This window comes from Aythya ferina (assembly GCF_964211825.1).
Source record: "Aythya ferina genome assembly, chromosome: 3".
Taxonomy (NCBI): Eukaryota; Metazoa; Chordata; class Aves; order Anseriformes; family Anatidae; genus Aythya; species Aythya ferina.
The window spans coordinates 117,525,514-117,545,905 of NC_140298.1; the positions used below are offsets into that span (position 1 = coordinate 117,525,514).

Below are 20,392 nucleotides of genomic sequence, written 5' to 3' on the forward strand. Positions count from 1 at the left end.
GTACTTTATTTATTTCTTTGGCTAAATCAGGAATTTCTTCTGAAGACTCAACCCTCTAAAGACTTGAAAGCAATACTTATACAACACTTCTTATCTTCTCTCCATTTAAAAATAATAAAAAAATGTAATGGCATCATTCGTCAACCTTGTTATTCTCAGAGGATCCCAAGTATAATGGAGATAAATGACTAAAGTCTGTTACTCTCTTCTGTGCCACCCAGTGAAGTTTTAAAGGGCAGTTCATAGCTCTTATTTTTATCATAATTTTTTTCTGTGATTTATAGACTTTTCTGCAGCTGTCACTTATTTTCTTATACCCACAGAAACCTGATGTACCGATTGGTCATTTTCTTTTCCCCAATCAATGCTTGCTGAGTTAAGACTAATAAAACTCCTTCTTTCAGCTCATCATATAATTATTTAGTAAAAATCAATTGCACCATGTCACCCTGGCTTGATGTCATCACTCACTGTAATGATTACATCCATACAGTTTAAAAGTTGCTAGGGGAAAGTAAAACTCTTTATAGCATATGATTAAAGGAGAAAAATGTTAATAGAAAAGGAGTTAGTTACAGTGCTGTGGATTGAGAGCTCTTGATGATTTTCAAGGTACTGGGGTGCAGGAAGGATAAATGCAATATAAAAGCACTTCTTCAGAAGGTCACAATACAATAATGAGTTTGTACATATTAAAGGAAAGTCATATTATCAATAGAAAGCAAGGTTTACAAAGCTTTCAGTACTGAAGGTTTTCAGTGCCAAGAAGTACTACAGTTTTGTTCTTCCCCTTTTGCCTTGAAATCAAGACGAAATACAAGCTTTCCCTAAAATTTCTGACTTCATATATTCTTAGAACATCATGGCTAAAATAATGTTTTTTAAAAATTTACTTCAGCCACAAAAATGTCTGATGAAAAGTACTTTTTTGTCTTTAATCTTCATCAAACCACAAGATTACACAGTTTTCTGGTGTAGCTTGTAAGGCAAAACAGTGTCACAGATTTGCTGATGTTGGAAGGGACCTGTGGAGATCTCTAGTCCAACCCCTCTGCCCAAAGTAGCATCAGCTAGAGAAGGCTGGCCTTGTCCTCTTCAGTTTTCAGTATCACCAAGGGCAAAGACATCACAAAATAATTACTTCAGATTGCCAGTGCTAGTGTAAATACGAGCTGTTGATGACAGTCAATACAACACTCACTCAACGAAATACCAGAAGCTCTTGAAGTACAGAGAATATTTTCAGTCATCAGATTCATTAATGCCATAACACACCCCAAAGTACTGACGGACACACAGGAGAACACACTCCATCACTTTTTATTAATGACATTTTGTGGGAATGGGATGAATTGCTGTTACAAATTTGCTGCAGCAAGAAATCTTGTCTGCTCCCACCACAGATGGCCAACACACTACTACAACAAAAGCAAAATAATGGTAGTATATCCACTGGGGCTCTATCTTTAACCAATTCTCTTCACTTGTTATTAGCATTATTATTATTCTGTAGTTATAAAATGCATCAAATTTCTTCTCAAGACAGTTCAAGTATTTTACACAATTAGAACGAAGACTTTGAAAGAAGAGTTCCCTATATGCTTATTTATTAATTCAGACAGAACATTGCTTAAATGCATTTTGGAATGCTCTTTGAACTTTGAATGAAATGTATGATCTACCTGAGCCCACATAAAACCATTGGTTATTTTTTTATGAATGTCACAAAGTATTAAATGCTACTGGAAGATGGGAATTTTAATCTATTTCTAATTATTAATTGAAAATACATCTTTACCACTAGTGGATAGAACAGGCAAATGGAATGGTGAATATGTACATGAGTCATCCTTAATGGCATCAATTTTACTGTAGGGGATTTTTTTAATTATTTTTTTGCTTAACTTTAATCAAAAGTTAAATGATTAGCTTTTGACAAGTTTTTAGACTTGGATGAACTTGGGACAGAAGTGAAAGTAGTATCTTTTAACAGTACTGAATGCAACTGATGCAGCTGGAATTAAGCTTGCGGGTTTAGGCAACAAGAAGCTGCCCAAACACAGATGCCTAATTTGGGGTAAGACAGCTGTGTTGACCTGACTTCCACTGATTGTCATGGAAGCCGAGACACCCTGTGCTTATGAAAACATCTACATTTAGGTGGCTTTACCTCAAGCTTTATCTCACCTGACATGTCTATGCTGGTCAGAGAAATCTGATCTAAGATAGTATTCACCACTGAATAGAGCAGATGTATCTGCAAGAGCCTGGAGGACAAGACACAGGGCATATGGGAGCCCCACACTTCCTAAAGCACAGTAGGAAGATGGGCAAAGTGCACACAGGATCCAGTGTGGCAATAGATGTTTGTTTAGGCATTGGTGTCGAGCTCTCATTGTGTCTCTTCTTCGTAGACTAGCTCTGTTGCAGTGCTTACAAAAAGCTGCACAACTACTGATCTTGCAAGAAAACATAATTAAAAAACACAGAAATTCTGATCATAGACTATACGGAGCTGAGCTACGGAATCACACAGATTTGTTATTATTTTCTTTATATGCTTTCTCCTTTCTCTTCATTTATCTGTTACTCACTAATGTCATGCCTAAATTTTGGCATGTGTTAGCAGTATGAACCTAAACCTACTGTGATCCACCAGGTGTTATTGCAATAGTAATAAAAATAATTAGAGATAATAAAAATAACAGTGTTGTCATTTGCTTTTATCAGCAGATAAACTCATGGGACACTGCTCTCTCAAAACACAGACAAGTATGCTCTTATAAATATGCAAGAGAAAATTGCAGGCAGAGAAAAACAGTCATTCACTGAAAATATTGTTGTTTAGAAGAGAGTCGGCTTTGACCTCCTGTACCTAATTATACATGAAAACAAAGATTAAAAGCCTACTAATAATCACCATAAACTATGATTAATGATGTCATGCTTCAGTGCCTCGGATTTCTAGACCCGTGTACAGTAAATTCACTAGTGGGTTATTTGAAGAAGAAAAGAATGTTTGGTACTATTTTGTTTTAACTTTCTCTATTGCTTTCATAGTAGAAAGACAAACAGTCCATCACAAAATTCTGCAGAAAAAGACCTTCTTAGGTTGATCTTTTCTAATTGTGTAACTGTACATGCAAATCCAGCTGCTGTTATTCACACCACATACCCTTTGATTTCATGGATGTTTGAAAGCTACTGATGACAGTCAAGTATTGAGAAGTCCGGATTTTCATTCAAAACTTCATGAACAAATGAACAAAGCTGCACTAAAATGAAGATCCCCTTCCTCTTGCCTTCCTTTTCTTCTTCCTTTCATCTACTACAACCACAGCTATTCTATAATAGAGAAATAATACAGAAGTGACCCCAAGGAAGATTGTCACAGAATAAAGGCGTTTTCCAATTGTTCTTAGCAGCACGGAAATTATGAACAAAAGGAATCCCTTCAGGTGAGTGCTAGGTGTATGTTTACTGCAGCATAATAGACAAAGTGTCATCTTCAGTGGAATAAAAGACAGATACCATGGCTTTTCTCATTATCAAGTCACCATTTTCCTGACTTTAGCAAAACTGAAAAAGAAAGTTAGTTTTCAGTATTTCTGGAGAACTAAATAACACATCTTTGCCATAAATGAAATAAATAAGCCAGAAGTAGTTTAAAATGAAGAAGGAATCAGAGCCCAGAAAGAATTTTGCCCTTGAGCCAGAATTGATTCAGCAACACTCACTTCGTAATGCAAACTATTCAGCCATCTCAGTGACCGCTGCACTGGCTAAGACTCTCCTTCATTGCAAAAGATGCAAAGTCAAATCTCAGCTTTTCACCGTGACATGGAAAAACAACAGCTCCTAAACGGGAAATTTAGGTCAGAAAAAGTCTATTCTCATTTATATGTATAAAAAGAGTCTAATATGCAAATAAGGTCATGACAGCTGAAATTCCTGGGGATGCAAAACTGCCAAGTAAAAAGTATTTATTTTTAATGCATATTTAGTTCTAGAGAAAGGGCAAGGAATGGGAGCAACATAACATAAGGCATTTCAGATTATGGAAGAAAGGAAATTGCATCCTCAAACTGCAGTAGTGGTTAAGCACCACTGGCAAAAAGTATCTTCAGTATTTTGCAAAAAGTATAGACCACAGGTATTTAGGAATTAATTATGAGCAAGGGTCCACTAAACTGCTTGCTGGTGGGATGGTTAGGAACTAGTCAACTGTGTCCCACCATTGAGACTTCATTGCTAAGAGCAGGAGTTAGAAGTATGTGAAGGTAATAGAGAACTCTTCCATCAACTCATAGAGTGCATATTACTACTGAGTATTCACTTCTGCATGAACCAATATACATTTATCTTTGTTTTTATCTCAGTATATCAATTTCCATGGCTTTTTTAATTTATCAACACAGAGCCGTGTTTTATTTGTTTCCTCCAAGAGCCTTCTAGCATTATCTTTACCGCAGATTTAATTAGTATCCTCTCCACTATATCCTCCACATCATTAATGAAAATATTGAAGAGTATGGGACCAGGAATGGCTCCCTCAGGGGTCTGTAATTCTATTTTGAATATATTTAATATGTCTGGTGGCAATAGATTTGTATTTCCACTGTTTTTTTGTTACACCTTGCAATAATGCAGAAACTATTAGGTCTCAATAACATTTGAAATAAAAGACAAAGGTGTTTTGTGCTTTAATCTGAGACTTGCGAATTTCATTCATTCAAATTATAAAGGGAAGAGACTCACAGAAATGTAAAAAAAAAAAAAAAAAAAAGGTTATATTTTACATGAAGAGATTATTTTTTCCCTTTAATCTCTAAATGAAGTTACAGGCCTGTAGCAGAATACATAATGCTGGTTTAGGGTCGCTGTAGCATTTTTTATGTGTACAGCTGTTCTTCCACTGGTATAAGTAGACACATCTGCTCATTAGCAATACAATGTCATTTCTAGTGTCTAATTTTAATTATTTGCAGATGATAGATTCCTTATGCAATGTCTAAAAAAAGTACAGTCCTTCAAAACTGGTGAGAAATAAATATACCCTCTGCAACTAAAATGGGTCAGCACAATGAAAACCAGATATTAATCTGGAGAATTCATGTATCAGCACTAAGGCTAAATGCCAAACTATTTGGAAGGTCACAGGGAGGAGAAACAGCTCATACATCTCTTCTTTATCGTGGATACACAAGACATATGGACTAAGAGGTGTTCTGAATGAATCTGGCGGGTGATGAGTTTGTTGTAGTACAGATGGTCCTCAACTGCTGGAAAAATACCAGTTCTGCTTACATTTCCTGTACAAACACAGGCAAGATAAGGACTTCATGACGGAAAGGACAAATGAGATTACTTACCAGTAACTTTGGTTCTCTGCGTACCCATACTCAAAGAATCAATACGGCTAAAAGTAATTTTCCAGAACCTCCTAGGCAGTGGTGGCCGTGAGCATCTTTGCTCTTCACCGCACTGCCAAAGGTACGGAGTCCTGCCTTCTCCTCAGCTCTTTCTGTTGTATCAGAAATATAACCAAAAAAACAGCAGCCATGAAAAAGGATAGGATTTGTGTACAAAGGGGCTTACCCCAAAGAACTGTAGGTGTAGCTGTTATTTTTTGTGGGCTGGGAAGGACTGGTGTGCTTGATAAAGACAGGGAGCAGAACTACCAAAACGAGCATCAGTTTTGGCTTGTAATCAAGAGAGGAGAGAGCTAAGGATGTGAGTGGATTTTTCACTGGCCCCAAACATGTTTTCAAGAGAAGGAAATAGCATTTGCTTTGTGTTCTGCTAAAAAGACACGTTCGGCTATTGCAAGCAACAAAGAATCTTTAAAGCTGCTTTGGATAGGGCTGAAATCTCTGACATGTAGGACTTCAACCTCACACAGGATCAGGGTAATTATGAACAGTAGGGCGCTTAATGGGAATCACAGTTGCACCATGATAGACTACTCTGGTATCAGATAGATTTTTCCAAAGTCTTGGAGAAATAGACTCCCCACAGAGTGGCCAAACTTTCTGATCTGATAAAATATGACATCTTCTTCTCCAAACACGAGCAAGGTTGGATTTCCCAACTGGCTCACATGCTGCCGGACAGTGCTAGTGCCAGAAGGGCCATCCCACCAGCAGCCCTGCTGCTGGCAATGTGAGTCCTGGCTGAAAGCTACATTTCAGCTCATTCAGGGTCACCTTTCAGCTTGATCTGAGAATTTTTTGACTGCCAGTGTCCACACAAAGAAAGAGGTGGCATCCTACAGACAGGTCGAGGAGAGAGAAGAAAATTGCTCTTTTTCCCATCAGATAAGACAAAGATTAGCTTAAAGCAATCATGAAACTACAGGCTGAGGCACAATGCAGACAAACTGATGGCCTGAAAGTCCACATCCCTCTAGACACATGGCAGAACCATCATAAGGATGCAGTTTGAAGGAGACAGGCAGGCTTATATCTTAAAAATCTGCAAGACTCTGAGATTGTCTCTTTTAGTGCAAAAATAGGGCAATACAGATTCTGCCCTACTCCTCTCTAAACCTTACAAGTCTATATGGTGCACAGAGCGAATAGACATAAAATTCTTTTGCAGTATTTTCAGCACAACACATTCATTCTTTTTTTCACTATCAGTCACAAAGAAACAACCACCTCAAGCACTTCTAGAGCTACACAGAGCAATCCTCTTATAGATAAGATTATTCCTAGGAGAGAAGGAATTCTGGTCTGTGCATTAGAGGCTGAACAGAGATGACAACCATATGTCACTTGGCAGAAGTCAGGGGTTTGTTTGTTGCTTTTTCAGGATCCCAAATGTAATGAATTATAAAATACAGCCTAAATTAATAGTCAAGGAGGACTTTATCAGGGCCCCACACTTAGGAGATGCTCATCTGGGAGAATCTCTTTCAACTCATAGACTGTTTGACTTGATCAAAGGTTCCTGCTTTTCAGTAGACTTCTGTATAATACTCAGACTCAAGAGCTTCATGAAACAAGAGCCAGGCTGCCTCCCAGAGAAACTTTGAATCCCAGTGAGATGTCAGCCTCATCTTGAAGGCAGGAGGTCCAACTGTTTGGAAAGCAGGAACTTTTGAATATTAATGTGCTATTACAATAATGAATGGACTGCCAGTCTGTACTCTTTAGCAACTTGGTACCACCTAGATTGATATTTGAAAGGTCTTTAATTGCAACAGAATCTGAAACAACACATATGAATATTTCCATATTTTATGTTTAATGACATTATAACAATTAGACAAGTCCATTGTCTCTGCAGGGGGTAGGAGGGCTTAGATGGCATTAACCTGACTTCTGGGGGAAAGATAAGGCAGTGCCACAGACAAAGCTTTTATATTTTTGAGTGAGCACTGTTCTCAAAAAGTCCAACATTTGCTGGCTGTATGAGACATTGGATTCATCTAAAGAGTGTGCTGAATTTCATGAATAAGAAATCTCCCTAATTTAACTGCTTAGTAAAAACCTTCTCTTTGACAGACTGAGCTGCATTCATGTTAGGCTGGCTAAATAAGACTTTGCACACAGCTGAATTTAAGGAAAGAAAAAAATATCTTAGGTCAGGGAGATAATTTTCACTTTCCGTATCTTTACATAAAACCACATTTCCCATAGCAAGATAAAAGCAGGGAGTAGGTACAAATCAAGGTGAAGAAACAGTTCCACCTTATCGATCTACCGCTAACTGCTCAAACTTGAAAAACATATATAAGCATAGCATCCCTATCTTATAGAACAAAGAAACCTGAAATCGGGACCTTGTGGTTTGTTTTTTTCTCAAATGAAGAAAGGCTGTAGAGACGTAAAGAACTTTACAAAGGCCTTGAAGAGAGTTTAGTATTAAGCAACCGTAAATATGCATGGGTAAAGCAATCTGCCAAGTCTGGAGGACACAAAAGCTTCAGTGACTGCCAAGATCTCTGTGCAGGAAGTAATGTTCTCACTTTTTGCAAGTTATTACTGAAGGACCATGTTGAAATTCTACTGAACCAAGCTTAGATAAAGGCTTAGCCATGTTTAGACCAAGCAGTGCAGTGCCACATAGATGCCTGAGGTAGCTGTGAATGACTTGGGTATCTTCACAGCACAGTGTCATGTGGAGATATTAGCTTACATCCCAGAAGGAATACAGCCACATTAGTGTGGCTCTGTGCCCAGGCTAATTAGGTGATGTTTCCCCAGTTGCCAGAAATCAAGAAGTGAATCATACATCTGCCAGCATCCAACCTTCTTCTGAAAGCACGGACTGGAACTGTTTAGAACCTCAGTTATGTGAGGATTCAAAGCGAATACAAAGATAAAATCTCATCATATTACTTTGTTTAAAGCCAGAAGGAATTAAAAGTTCATCTGGTCTAACCTATGTGTAACACCTCGCCCACATACCATTAAGTCCAGCACAAGTACTTCAATCAACCCAAAGCACTTTAGAAACCAACCTACTGCATGTGTGCCACAGGCAGAGACTAACCATATGCTGTCAAAGCCAAGACTACAAAAATGACAGAGAATGGTAGTTTCCCAAATCATTTCAGCAGAAATCCATTCCTCATAGTGCTGGTTGTTATAGTCCTGGTTGTTAGCTCCCAGCTCTGGCAATGGGGATGAATCCCAGCATGTGAACAAGACACATGGTCCAATTACCTAGAAATAGGATTCTCTGTGCTGCTTCAAAACAAGCAGTCCATTACTAAGATGCCAGCATCTGGTTATGGCCAATCCCTGACAATCTAAAGAAGAAAAGAACAACAACAGCAAAAAAAAAAAAAAAAGACCAAAAAACAACCAGTGGTAGGATGGGGTAAAACTTCCATCCTGATCCCTAGAAGCAAACCACAAAGGTACTGAACCATGATGGACACATCATGCAAGCTCAAAGCAGAGCTGTGAGAGTTTCAAGGATGGTGCAGGCAAATTGTTCTGATACAAGTAAAAAGGAAGGGTTTGATCAGGGAGGAGCATAAACCAACAGATCCCAGTACAGGCCATCACGCTTCACACACAGATACAGAATTTCTTCTTGTGAATTGAATCAAACACCTTTTGTAAGATGATAAATGACCTCATCTTAAAGGCTCGAAATGATGGTGATAGAAAAAGACTCCAATGCTTAATTACACTGCTATCTGCAAAACTATTCTGCCATTCCGAAACTCTGAAACTTCAAGTTCCAGCTACTGAATCTTGTCCTGGCTCGCCAGTGGCTGGATTGTCAGCCCCACTATGAGGCATCAAGTGTTATATCTCAATGAGTTGAATATGTTTATTCACAGCACCAGGCCAGTATTTTAGGCTCTATGTCCTTTTTATGTCCTTTCTTTGAATCCCCAGCAGTATCTCTATATAATTCTTAGTATGTCAACACAGAAAAAAAATTGAGATTTTACTGACTGTCCCCAGGAAACACTTTCCCCCTGACTAAGGCTTCACTGTTCATATAGGCAGGAGATGCAATAGCCATTTTTTGTCTTTCCACTGCACTCTGGGCTCAGTGGAAGACATTTATCTACAATAGCCCCTGGATCCTTCTCAGAGGTACTGCTTCCCCGGATGGTATTGTATTTTGTAGGTATCATCTGCATTTTTTGTTCCCAGATGTGGTAACAAGTGGCATAATTATGATAGCTGTTAAAATATTGAAATGAGTTACTGTGTGTAATATTTCTGGAAAATGCTAGAAAGCATGATGTTTATTGAAACTATATAAACATGTAAAATGTTTTCTCAACACAGTTTCCCATTTATGTTTGCACAGATGTGTATAATGTCATCACAAAACCTCTTCCAAGAAAGATAAATTAAATCAAAAGGTTTGAATAAGGCAAATAGCTAGAATGCTCTGCTGGTGCCTCAACACACCTCCACTTACATCTTTTTTATTATTTTTTTTCTTTTTTCTAAACATAAAAGATAGTCATTGACACTGGAAAATATAACAAACAAAAAATTTTATGAAGGATAAAGGTCCTCAGCACAGATAAAACGGCCAGCTCTGAAGCTGCAAAGAAATATGCTTTAATTTAAGAGACAAAAGATAGTATTACAGAAGAAATTGTCATAATCAAAGCTGAAAAAAAAAAATTCTATTGTCTACTGTGCCTCTCTGTGGGAATTTTCCCAGCACAGACAGCTGTAAAGGAGGAGGGGTATTGTGAGTTTCTGTACTCTCATTCTCTCTCTTCCTCTCTTTCTCTGTCAATAAATGTCTGCAATCATATTCTTGAGCTCCAGTGTGATTTCAAGGTTCATCTCTTCCATGCAGCTCAAACACTAATTATCCCAGCTGTAATTAGTAAGATAATTAAATACTGGCTCACTCATCACTCTACCTTGTGTCGGGTCATGATTCTCCCAGAAGACCTTGAGCAGTTTCTCAAAGCTGATGTTTTCTGGCTGATATACTACTCGTACAGCCTCTGTGTGACCAGTTTTACCTTAAAAGACAAAATAAAATCAGATGTTATTAGCAAGAATTAGCTAGTGCATGCCCAGTTTTTTATATTGAGATCCAAAGCACAATTATTTGTTTCCCTTTTTATTTTTTAAACACATTTTGATTTACCATCATTTGCATTTAAGCCTCTTGCTCTTAAGACATCTGCAAGTTTGGACAAGGCCATCGTTTTGTCAACTTTCAGGAAAAAAAAATGAATAGTTCTTAAATATTTGTACCTGAAAACTTTTTAAATATTATTAACTATTCTAAATGGAACATTAAAATAAGAATTATATATCTACATCTTCAACCATTATACATAATTATACATATAGATCTATAACTTATACATCTACATTGTCTTTACCGTAGGAAACTGGCTTCTCCTGCCATGAGCTGAGATATGGATAAAATAATTGTTTATAAAAACAAATTTCAAGAGTGTGTTTACACAAGATCACACACAGAAAAATCAAAACTTTCACATCATCCAACCTACTGATGCCAACGGGCTTTGAAAAGAGTTAAAGAGCCTGACTGAACTTTATGACAGCAGATGAGTTCAAGCAAGATCATCAGGTATTAGATCACATTTGAATACATTATTCCTATTTTTCAGTTGTCTTATGGTTCAGATTCTTTCATTCTTTATCTGTCTAAACACATAATATTATTAAAAGATCCAGCTTCATAAAATATAAACGATCTGGCCACATAATTTTCTTCAGTTATAATTAAGTTAGATTGATGAGTACTCAGACATCGCAGGGTGAGTCCACGGTACCAAGTGCTTCAAAAGCACACATGAAGAGTTTATAAATGTAGGCATTTTCGGGTGTCGTAATAACTCCATGAGCGGGAAGAAAATATATATCCTATTCTCCATTTAAATCATAACAAGGAAATATTCAACAAAAGTAAACTGGACAGCGAGATTTGCTTGTTGGTGGGGATATAATTGACTACTTGCTCAAACTATGCCAGGTTTTGATTTCATTTACACTGGCATAAATTTTGGTTTTACTCAACTGACTTCAATAGAATTGTCTGGAATTTCATGCAGTGCAACAACCAGCTGAATCTAGCCCACTGATGGGTTCTGAATTAGCTGTCACCATGTAAGAAAAATCAGAGTCTATGAGTAACTAAGAGTGTTCAGTGAAAATACCAATTTGGTACCAAGAGAAATTTGGAAAAAAAAATAGTGGAAAGAAAGAAATAAAAAAGATGCTAGGACATATTAAAGAGATGTATCAGGGAAAAGTATGACAGCATTTTATCAGTTAATTGGGCCAGATGAAATGAAGAAAACTTAAATGAGGCCCAGAGGGGTGGGCTGGCAATCAAAAGTGATTTAAAAGAGTAGGATTAAATTTAGCCTAGAACACAGAGGAGTAAAAGGGGAGACATCTGGGATACCTGTAAAGAAAATTTTGACAAAATCATATTGCTTTCTACCTAGTGTGCTTCACAACACAACAAAAATAGGCTCAGTGAGATTGAAAGGCAAAAACAGATGAGTTATATGTAACCTGTAGCTAAAGCCATGTCACCGTGTCCACCAGAATAATGTCCAGGCAAACAATGGCCCAATTCCTCTTTCACATGCCTATTGAAGACAATGTTAGCCACTCATCATCTGAAGGCAAATTTTGAATGCAGGTTAACAGAAAGGGATCATACGTTTAGTAGAATAAAAGTAAAAGTCATAGGTAATTCGCTTGATAATAAAGTGAAATGGTCTTTCTATATTATGGTGTGAACTGATGGCCAGTATAGGTCAGGGAAGGAACTTATTCCAGATTCCATGGCTTGAAGTAGACCGTGGTTTTGGTTATAGATTACCAGGGGAGATAATGTATTTTGCCTTAGATGAAGACCAGGTTGGGAATTTTGTTGTTGCTTGAGATAAAGCAGGAGAGCAAATGGACAGTGGTTTGTCCAGCTTTGGCAAACCTACTTTCTGTAACTAAAAAGAGATTAAGGAGTGGCTTCTGACTTCATTTTTTTTTTTTTTTAAGCCAATGTGAACCTTATGAAAGGTTCTTACCACTCAGGAGCAAATTGCTTGTCTAAGATGAGTAGCTTTAGATCACAAGAGAGTTTCTTCAAGAACTTCAAAACAACAGAGGCATTACCTTTCCTCTCAGTTGAAGCAGCAATTACATCTTGTCAACACTGTCTGCTCTGACTAATCCAGAAGTTCAAAGAATCAGCTTTCTTCTTTTCCTCTGAATAAGGAAATAACAGTGCTGCTCCAAGAACTATAGCCTGACCTCAAGAAAAAAAAATCCTCAGATGTGTGGCTAACAGACTGTTAGAACCTAGAGCATATTTAAAATCAATATTCGTTCTCGGAGGAAAAGCAAGGAGCTAATACCTGCTAGTCTTATCAGATCCACCTTTAATTTTCCTCAAAGCTATTCCACTACCTAGTGGATTTTCTTTCAGAATATGGCATGGCTATTTCTATTAAGAACAATCTTTGTCATTTGTGGTGAGGACTCCTACTTCCCAACAATTTTAGTCGAAACCATACCAATCAACTGGGTACACGTGAGCAAACGGAGAGGTAAAAGGCTTCATCTGGGACAGATTAACCACAAGCTTTCCTGGAAGAAGCATGGATAGAAAATAGTATCGGGGACAGAGGAAAAGAAAAGGCACAATCTCTCTGCAGGTACAATGTGCTTTACAACAAGGAATTAACAGATAGCCCAACATTACCCTAAGCAGCACATGGAAACTGGTAGCCCACTGGTGCTGAACACAACTCAGCTGCAGCAAAAGTGACAAAAATAAACCAACGTTGGGCTCTCCCTCTTTGCCTTCTTAGTTCACTTTTTGCATTAGGCTTAAGTTTGACTACAAAAACAGAACGATCACATTTTAGTTTGGATTTCACACATTTGGTACACTGCAGCACCAAAAGAACAGAGCAGAGATGAAAAGATCTAACCACTCCTCTGTATTGTAAAATAAAATAAAATAAAATTCTAATCAAATCTTCTTTGTAAGATTTCTTAAAATGGAGAGGCAGTAATCAAAGAAAAACAATAAACCCACTTAGTCTCAAAAAAGCTGTACGTTTTTCAACAAGAAATTGAACCAGCTAACACTGAACAGCTGAGACAATTTAAACTGATCAGTGATGGATGCTATTCTCTCAGTAATATTCAGCTCTCAGAATTTATCATGAAACGTTCATTTATATTAAGTCAGAGTCATGGTGTCCTCAGATCACCTATTGGTTTTAATTAGCTGATTTTTAATGTTCCACAGTAAAAGCATGCTTCATTTTAAGTTCCAAAAGTTTTAACAAGTATGAATATTTCTAGAAGCCTCCTCTCAAAAAAGCTCAAACTTTGAACCATGTTTTTTCAATAATTTATTGAATCACTCACTATAATTTAATTTGCTGTTAAATGGGCAAATATAAATCCTTTATTTATAGGTGCCATTATCGGATTGCCAGTTATGGTGCTGAGTTCTCCTTCAGCTTTAGAAGGAGCTTAGCCATAGAAGAACCTCGCTGCAGATGATAAGACTTTATTACACCATAGCAGAGAGGGCTGTGTGCCAACAGCAGATTGTCTGTTTATCCTATATCCATTTCCCACTTAGAAAACATAGCCACTCTCAGAGGATTAGCTACAGTGAGCTCTTTCAGTGGGGATTCAAACTCTGGCAAAAACGTTCCTGTAAAGAGCAGTGCAAAAAAGACATCTGAGTGACACATCGGTGCTTCTTTTCAATTTTTTTCTTCCTAATAGTGTTTAGATTTTCACCTTCTTAATCATCTCCCAGGTGAGTGCCCAAGCCAACGGATTATAGAGGCGAGCTCATTCTTTTCAAGTTGCTGCATCCAGTAAGCATTTAATTATTTCCTGCAAAGTGGAACAACTTCAAAGGGCTGGCTGCGGAGCACTTCACCTGTGAATACCCAGCCACCCAGCTGCTATGGTGCTGCCACGTGGCACATGGGCCTCTCCAGCTAGTCCAGCCCTGGCTGAATTAGGTTAGAAAGTTCAACCAATGCCTAAACTATTCCCTCGTGTCCCACTTATTTAATAAAAAGGGCTGTGTCTCTTAACCCAATGAAATAAGGGGCCTAAATCCAGAAGATGCTCTACATGGTTTTAAATCCTGAAAAGCAGGAGGCACCATAGCTTGGCAAAGGGCAAAGCTACCAGGCTCCTAGAGAGGTTTCTAAATGCTTTCCTACAAGCAATAGCTGATGTGCCACCCATTTTGAAGCATCCATCTCTTCCCACACAAAACAGGTAATCCAGGAACCCAGCTGGTTGCTGCCAACTCCACCATGGCTCCATAACAATAAATCCCACCAAGGCACAGGCACAGGTGCTGGGATTTCTTCACCCACACTGCTAAATGGTTACCATGGTACCAGCCCAGTGCTGGCTCACTCAATCCCCAGACCAGAATTCTGGCCATGAAAAATCCCCAGTGAGCAGCTGGGATGAACCACTGCTTGGACATATGTCTGTGGGCAACCCATGCCCCTCAGTCCCTATATTCTGTAGGCAGCACCTTTATGGCTCAAGCACTTTGGCTTCGAGGTGATTGCAGCCCAAATGCTAAAGCTAAGAACTGGACTCTCAGCTTGTGCTCTTGTCTATAGTTTTCCCTTTTTGTGCAAAACACTCTTCATCAGCTTCATATTTTCTGACACAAATGTAAATGTCTAAATATAACTGAAAGGAACGGGCAGCAGATTTTCAGCTGACGCACATTCCAGAGCTTATCGATTTTGGAGCTGAAACTATTTGTGCTAGCTAAAGCCTAGGCCCTAGTGAATATGCAAAGTATTACATGAAAAAGTAATAGGCCCTGCTTCTCCAAACCACCCTGGGAATTTTTATTTTGTAGATATCGCTAATAACATCTCCAGCTTCTCTGTAAAATAGCAGTGTGCTAAATAAACAAACAGGTTAGACACGAACACACTGAGAACCCACAGCCTGGGGATCTTTATATCTTTTCTTTTTTTTTTTTTTAACTTTTACTTTTTTACCTTCAAAGTAATGAAGGTGAAAAGAATGGAAATAACCACACACCAACAGGTTTTTTAAGAGAAGAAGGGTCCTTTATGGCAATATTATTTGACTTCGCAGCTAACACAGACCAGGGAATTTCTCTGGAGCAGGCTTGTATTTAGTAATCTGAAAAACCCCTGGTTGTTCAGCGTGAAGAGATGGTAAGCAGCCAGCCCCTGCATGTTCCTTCTGCAACTCATTGTTTCCTGGCCACTATTCAGTTTTTGGGGTGATTTTCCTATTGTTTAGAAGATAACAATAAAATATATCAGGTATAAAATGGCACTAACATGTGGCTACTGTTTTTTCACTTTCTTTATGTTTCCCAAAACACTAATGACTTTGTCAGCATTGAAATAAGAGATTATGTTTGGCTCGTTATCCACTGTGAGTTTCTGATTCACTGCTTTACAAAACATAATGCTTTACTTTCTCGGTGTGATCCACACTGTTTTATACAGCTGTGCTAAAATATATGTCAGTCCTATACAGCAAGAAACCAGTTTATGACCATGGGCCAACTCTGCAGTTGTTAATCTAAATAAACTTGGGTTTAACTGCTAGAAACTTCTTGCCTGAAAAAGATCTCAAGAACCAAGGCCACTTCTAATGCCTACAGAAGGTAGCACATACTACAGCTACAAGGTGATATGTACATCTGAAGAGACAATTTTCTAAAAGTTTATCTATTTGTTTTAGGATAGGGCAGATGAATGACACAGTAAATGAAAACTTAAGAAGAAAAAATTTGCTAATGGAACAATGAGTCTACTGTGAAATGTATTTCTGGTGACTATCACAGTTACTGAGTTTTTTACTCTGTGGTATCAAAATAAAGAGAATAAAGGCCACAGTGAAAATTGGTGAAAGTGAAGAATCGAGCCCTGTCAGCAGCAAAACCACTGTTACCGGCACTTTGTTACAGAACTGCAGGCTCCCAGGATGGCTGGGGCTGGGGGCACCTTTGGGTGCCCCTGTCCCCCTCTGCCCCAGCATGGTGCCCAGCCCCACGTGCCTGGGCTCGGGGAGCTCTCCCAGGAGCATCTCCCGGCCCCTCTCGGGGCAGCCTGTGCCAGGGCTCCGGCACCCCTGGGCCCAGCAGTGCTGCCTGAGGGGCAGGGGGAGCCGCCGGGGCTCCAGGCTGGGCCCGGGGCCTCTGGGCCTGGCCCTGGGCACCGCTGAGCAGAGCCCGGCTCCGGCCTCTCCGCACCTCCCTGCGGGTACTGACGGCCATGGGGGAGCTCCCCCGGAGCCTCCTCTGCTCCAGGCCCAGCAGCCCCAGCTCTCGCAGCCTCTCCTCATAGTACGGGGGCTCCGGGACCAGCAGCACCTTCTTGACTGACCCTCCCTTCTTCAATTCTACATTGAAGAACCCATTAAAAAATATAATAAAATAAATTTTTATAGCCTGTAGTACAAAAGGAGACGGCAAAACTTTACTATCTTGTTTACTGTCTGTATACGTTAGGTCCTCGTTAGGCTGAAAGTCCACTCTACCAGCAAATGTCCACACTACCAGGCCTTCAGGAGGGATTACCACACCAGACTCACTTCAGTGGACTGAATGCCATTCACAGCTGGAGTGCAGAAAGCGTGCTCCAGGAGAGTATATTCGGATTTAATTTCATTCAAAAGGAATCTCATCTTCAAAAAATATTCCAGTGATTTCTCACAGATGTCAGTGGAAAGCTTCTTTACCATGTGTGTTGGGAGGAACACCTGATTTCTACGGCAGTCTGGTTGCGATGTGTGATACAGGTTATCCCTGGTTGAGTTGTATTGCACAGCAGAGATCAATGAACTGGATGAGCAGCATTGCCTTAAGGATTAGTCTGACATTTTTCCTGGACAATAGAACAGAACATCTCATATGACATTCAACTGAAGAGAAAATGTTGAAGATAGGCATATAATTAATGCCAGTCAACATGGTTGCATGGAATATAGGTCTTGTCAGCCAAACTTGATTTCATTCTCTGATGAAATTACAAGTCTAGTTGTAATAAATGTGGAATGTAATAGCATGGATGTAATAGACTTAGACTTTATTAATGCATTTGACTTATTACTTCATGACAGTCTGATTAAAAAATTAGCACCATACAATATCAATAGTGCACGTGTTAAATGGATTAAGAATTGTCTAAATGACAGTTCTAAAAAAATTGTCTAAAGGGAACGCGCATTGAATTGGAGCATTTTTATCTGTGCTCTACAGGGACTGGTACAAAGCCTGTTGCTTTCATCAGTAATTTTAAAGAAATAAAAAGTCTCAACTTCCAAAATCTGTTGGTAACTCAGATGAGGAGGCTGATAGGATGGTCTGAGAAAGTGATCACTTGCTGTGCTGGGCCCATTCAATCAAAAATGTGTTAAAAAGAGTCATATTTAAAATTGTACTTATGGGAACAAGTGACACACACCATACCTGCAAACAGGGAACAATCTTAGAGGAAAGTGCAAGGGTGGCAGTAGACAAGCAATTAAATATAGAATTCTTTTGCAATGTTAAAAAACATAGTGCCTGCATTGGGATGCCTAAGTAAAAATGATGTTGGTTGGAAGAGCACTGGTGAGATCAATCCTGACATTAACTAGACCCTCAAAAATGATTTCAGTGACAGCCTCAAAAGGCATGAAATGTTTAGCTTTCAAAAAGAAAATCTAGAGGTTTTTGATTAAAGGATATAAGCATCTTCCCAGGAAGAGAATGACTGAGGGTCTTTGAACAAGAAAGGAAAAGGCATCAAGAGCCGGTGGTAGGAGCTGAAACCAGGGAAATTCAAATGGACAAGCAGGCACATATTTTTAATACTGAAGATGATTATCTGCTACAAAACATTACACCACTGAATTACGCCATTTGACCATTCAGTGTTCCTATATACCTATGTCTTATAAACCAAGGGAAGTGGTTTATTCCTCATCTCCTGATACTTTCAAATGAAGTCAGATTTCATTCTGGGAGAGATGCTCAGACAAATACCTGTTAAACTTAAAGGAAAAAGTTATACAGCTTAATAAAATAGTAAATGGATAAAATGTAATGGCCTATGATATAAAAGATATCAAATTAAATAATGCAGTGAGCCCTTACCAGCCTTAAATGCTGTGAATATATGAGTGAATTGCCCCTCTTTTCCTTTGTTCACTTAACTTTAATAAAGCCTTTCTATTCCAAACTGCACAAAGAGTCGGGGCTTCCGTATTATCTTCTTTTCATCATGGTCGATGAAGTAGACTATAACCTAACTACAATTTCTATATTATCTTTATATAGGTGAGTTAACATCTTTCAGCTAGTGTTGGGAGCAGAAAGACACCTACCTTACTGCCACTTTGACAAAATTCTTATTTAAAAGCTCAAATTTAACCCTAAGCTTACACATTAGATGGACAGAGCCTTTACATATCAATAAATTATGTTTACTGACAAACCAGTTATACTTGGCACCATGGAAGTGCAATGCCAGGCTTCTAACATCTAGCCTGTGTGACACTAAACACTACACTGGGTGAATATAGAACAAAACAAATGGTTGTGCACATCTTAGAGTGAGAAATGCTGGCTTTAGGTTAGGACACATTAATTACAAAGTTAAGTAATAAAATGAAAGATAAAATATGGAAGAAGTAATGGGAATTACAGAACCCTAGCCTCGTAACTAGCAGCAACCTCATATTCTCTACAGCACCTTACACTGCTGTGGAGTCAGGAGTTCAGGCATAACTGGTTTATATGTGAGCTTTCTGTAAAATGGCATGCTAAAATAACCATTGCTCTAACAAAAACTTTGCTCTTGGAAACAAAAATCTATTTCATACATTTTCAAATACCAAAAAAAAATGCAATATATCTCATGAAAAGCGGTTTGCACAGTTATAAAAAAAAAAAAAAAAAAAAAAAGTAAAAATGAAAGAAGGTCAAAAATATGGTCATATGAACACACAATGAAGATATTGCACAGAAGACAGGTGGCTTTGAAAACTGTCACTGAATATCTTCAAAATATATGTGGGAAATGTGTCATTTTCCTGTCTGGGACTGAAACACTCAATAGCATAAAACAGTACAAATCATTCAATTTTCTTTCCTAGACTAGGATCCAAGCCATGGAAGGCTATAACAAGATAGAGTCCATCATTTTTCATTACAAATAAATTTATTTCCACCTCCTCAAAGAAAGCACAAGAAAACCTTGTTCCTAAGCCTTCATAACAACACAATACACAGTTTTGCTTTAAATGTATGTTAACACTTCATCTTTTGTTTAGATGATATTTATAAGAGGAGCTAAAATCCACAATAGATTTGTTTCCCTCACTCATGCTGTGATAAATACAAGAATCTTCTTTGATTTTATCACCCTTTACTTTGACATTCCTCAAAGTTGTTGCATTATGTGTCTTCTTCTCTGCCCTGTATTAGATAATAAACAGTAATACATTAAAAATATATATATCCAGAAAAAAGGGAAGAAAGAATTCCACTTTTTAACAGAGAGTCTCGTTAGGAAAAAATATGTCCTCATGTGATGAGCCAGCCATCAACAGAGTAACATCACTAAGAGAAATCGAAATTCCTGGAAAGTTTTTTCTTTGTTTGTTTGTTTGCTTTGGGTAAAAAATTCTAGTCCTGACTCTGGAAACACATCACAAATGCAAAAGTACTCCTCTGATTAAAATTATTCATATTTCAGGAAAGATTTAATGGGCTGTAATTTTAGATTCTGTGTTTGGGGAGAATTCAGTCTTAAACTGCTCAGCTTAGGTTTTTACTGGATACTTTGGACTAAGTGAATTTAGCCTCCTCAGAAGAAAAAATGTTGTCTTTCAGAACTTAAGTCGTTGTATTCTACAACCCTGCTCAT

At 38.3% G+C, this 20,392-nt stretch overlaps 1 protein-coding gene across 10 annotated transcripts in view; it reads right to left on the reverse strand.

Moving 5' to 3' along the window:
• MSRA (methionine sulfoxide reductase A) overlaps positions 1 to 20,392 on the reverse strand; it is a 271,927-nt gene that overhangs the window by 96,089 nt on the left and 155,446 nt on the right. For all 10 annotated transcript variants that reach the window (XM_084514427.1, XM_084514426.1, XM_084514428.1 and 7 more), the window contains one exon: positions 10,358 to 10,462. In XM_084514427.1, coding sequence (XP_084370553.1) covers positions 10,358 to 10,462 — 105 coding nt within the window. The remainder of the gene's footprint in view (positions 1 to 10,357; positions 10,463 to 20,392) is intronic.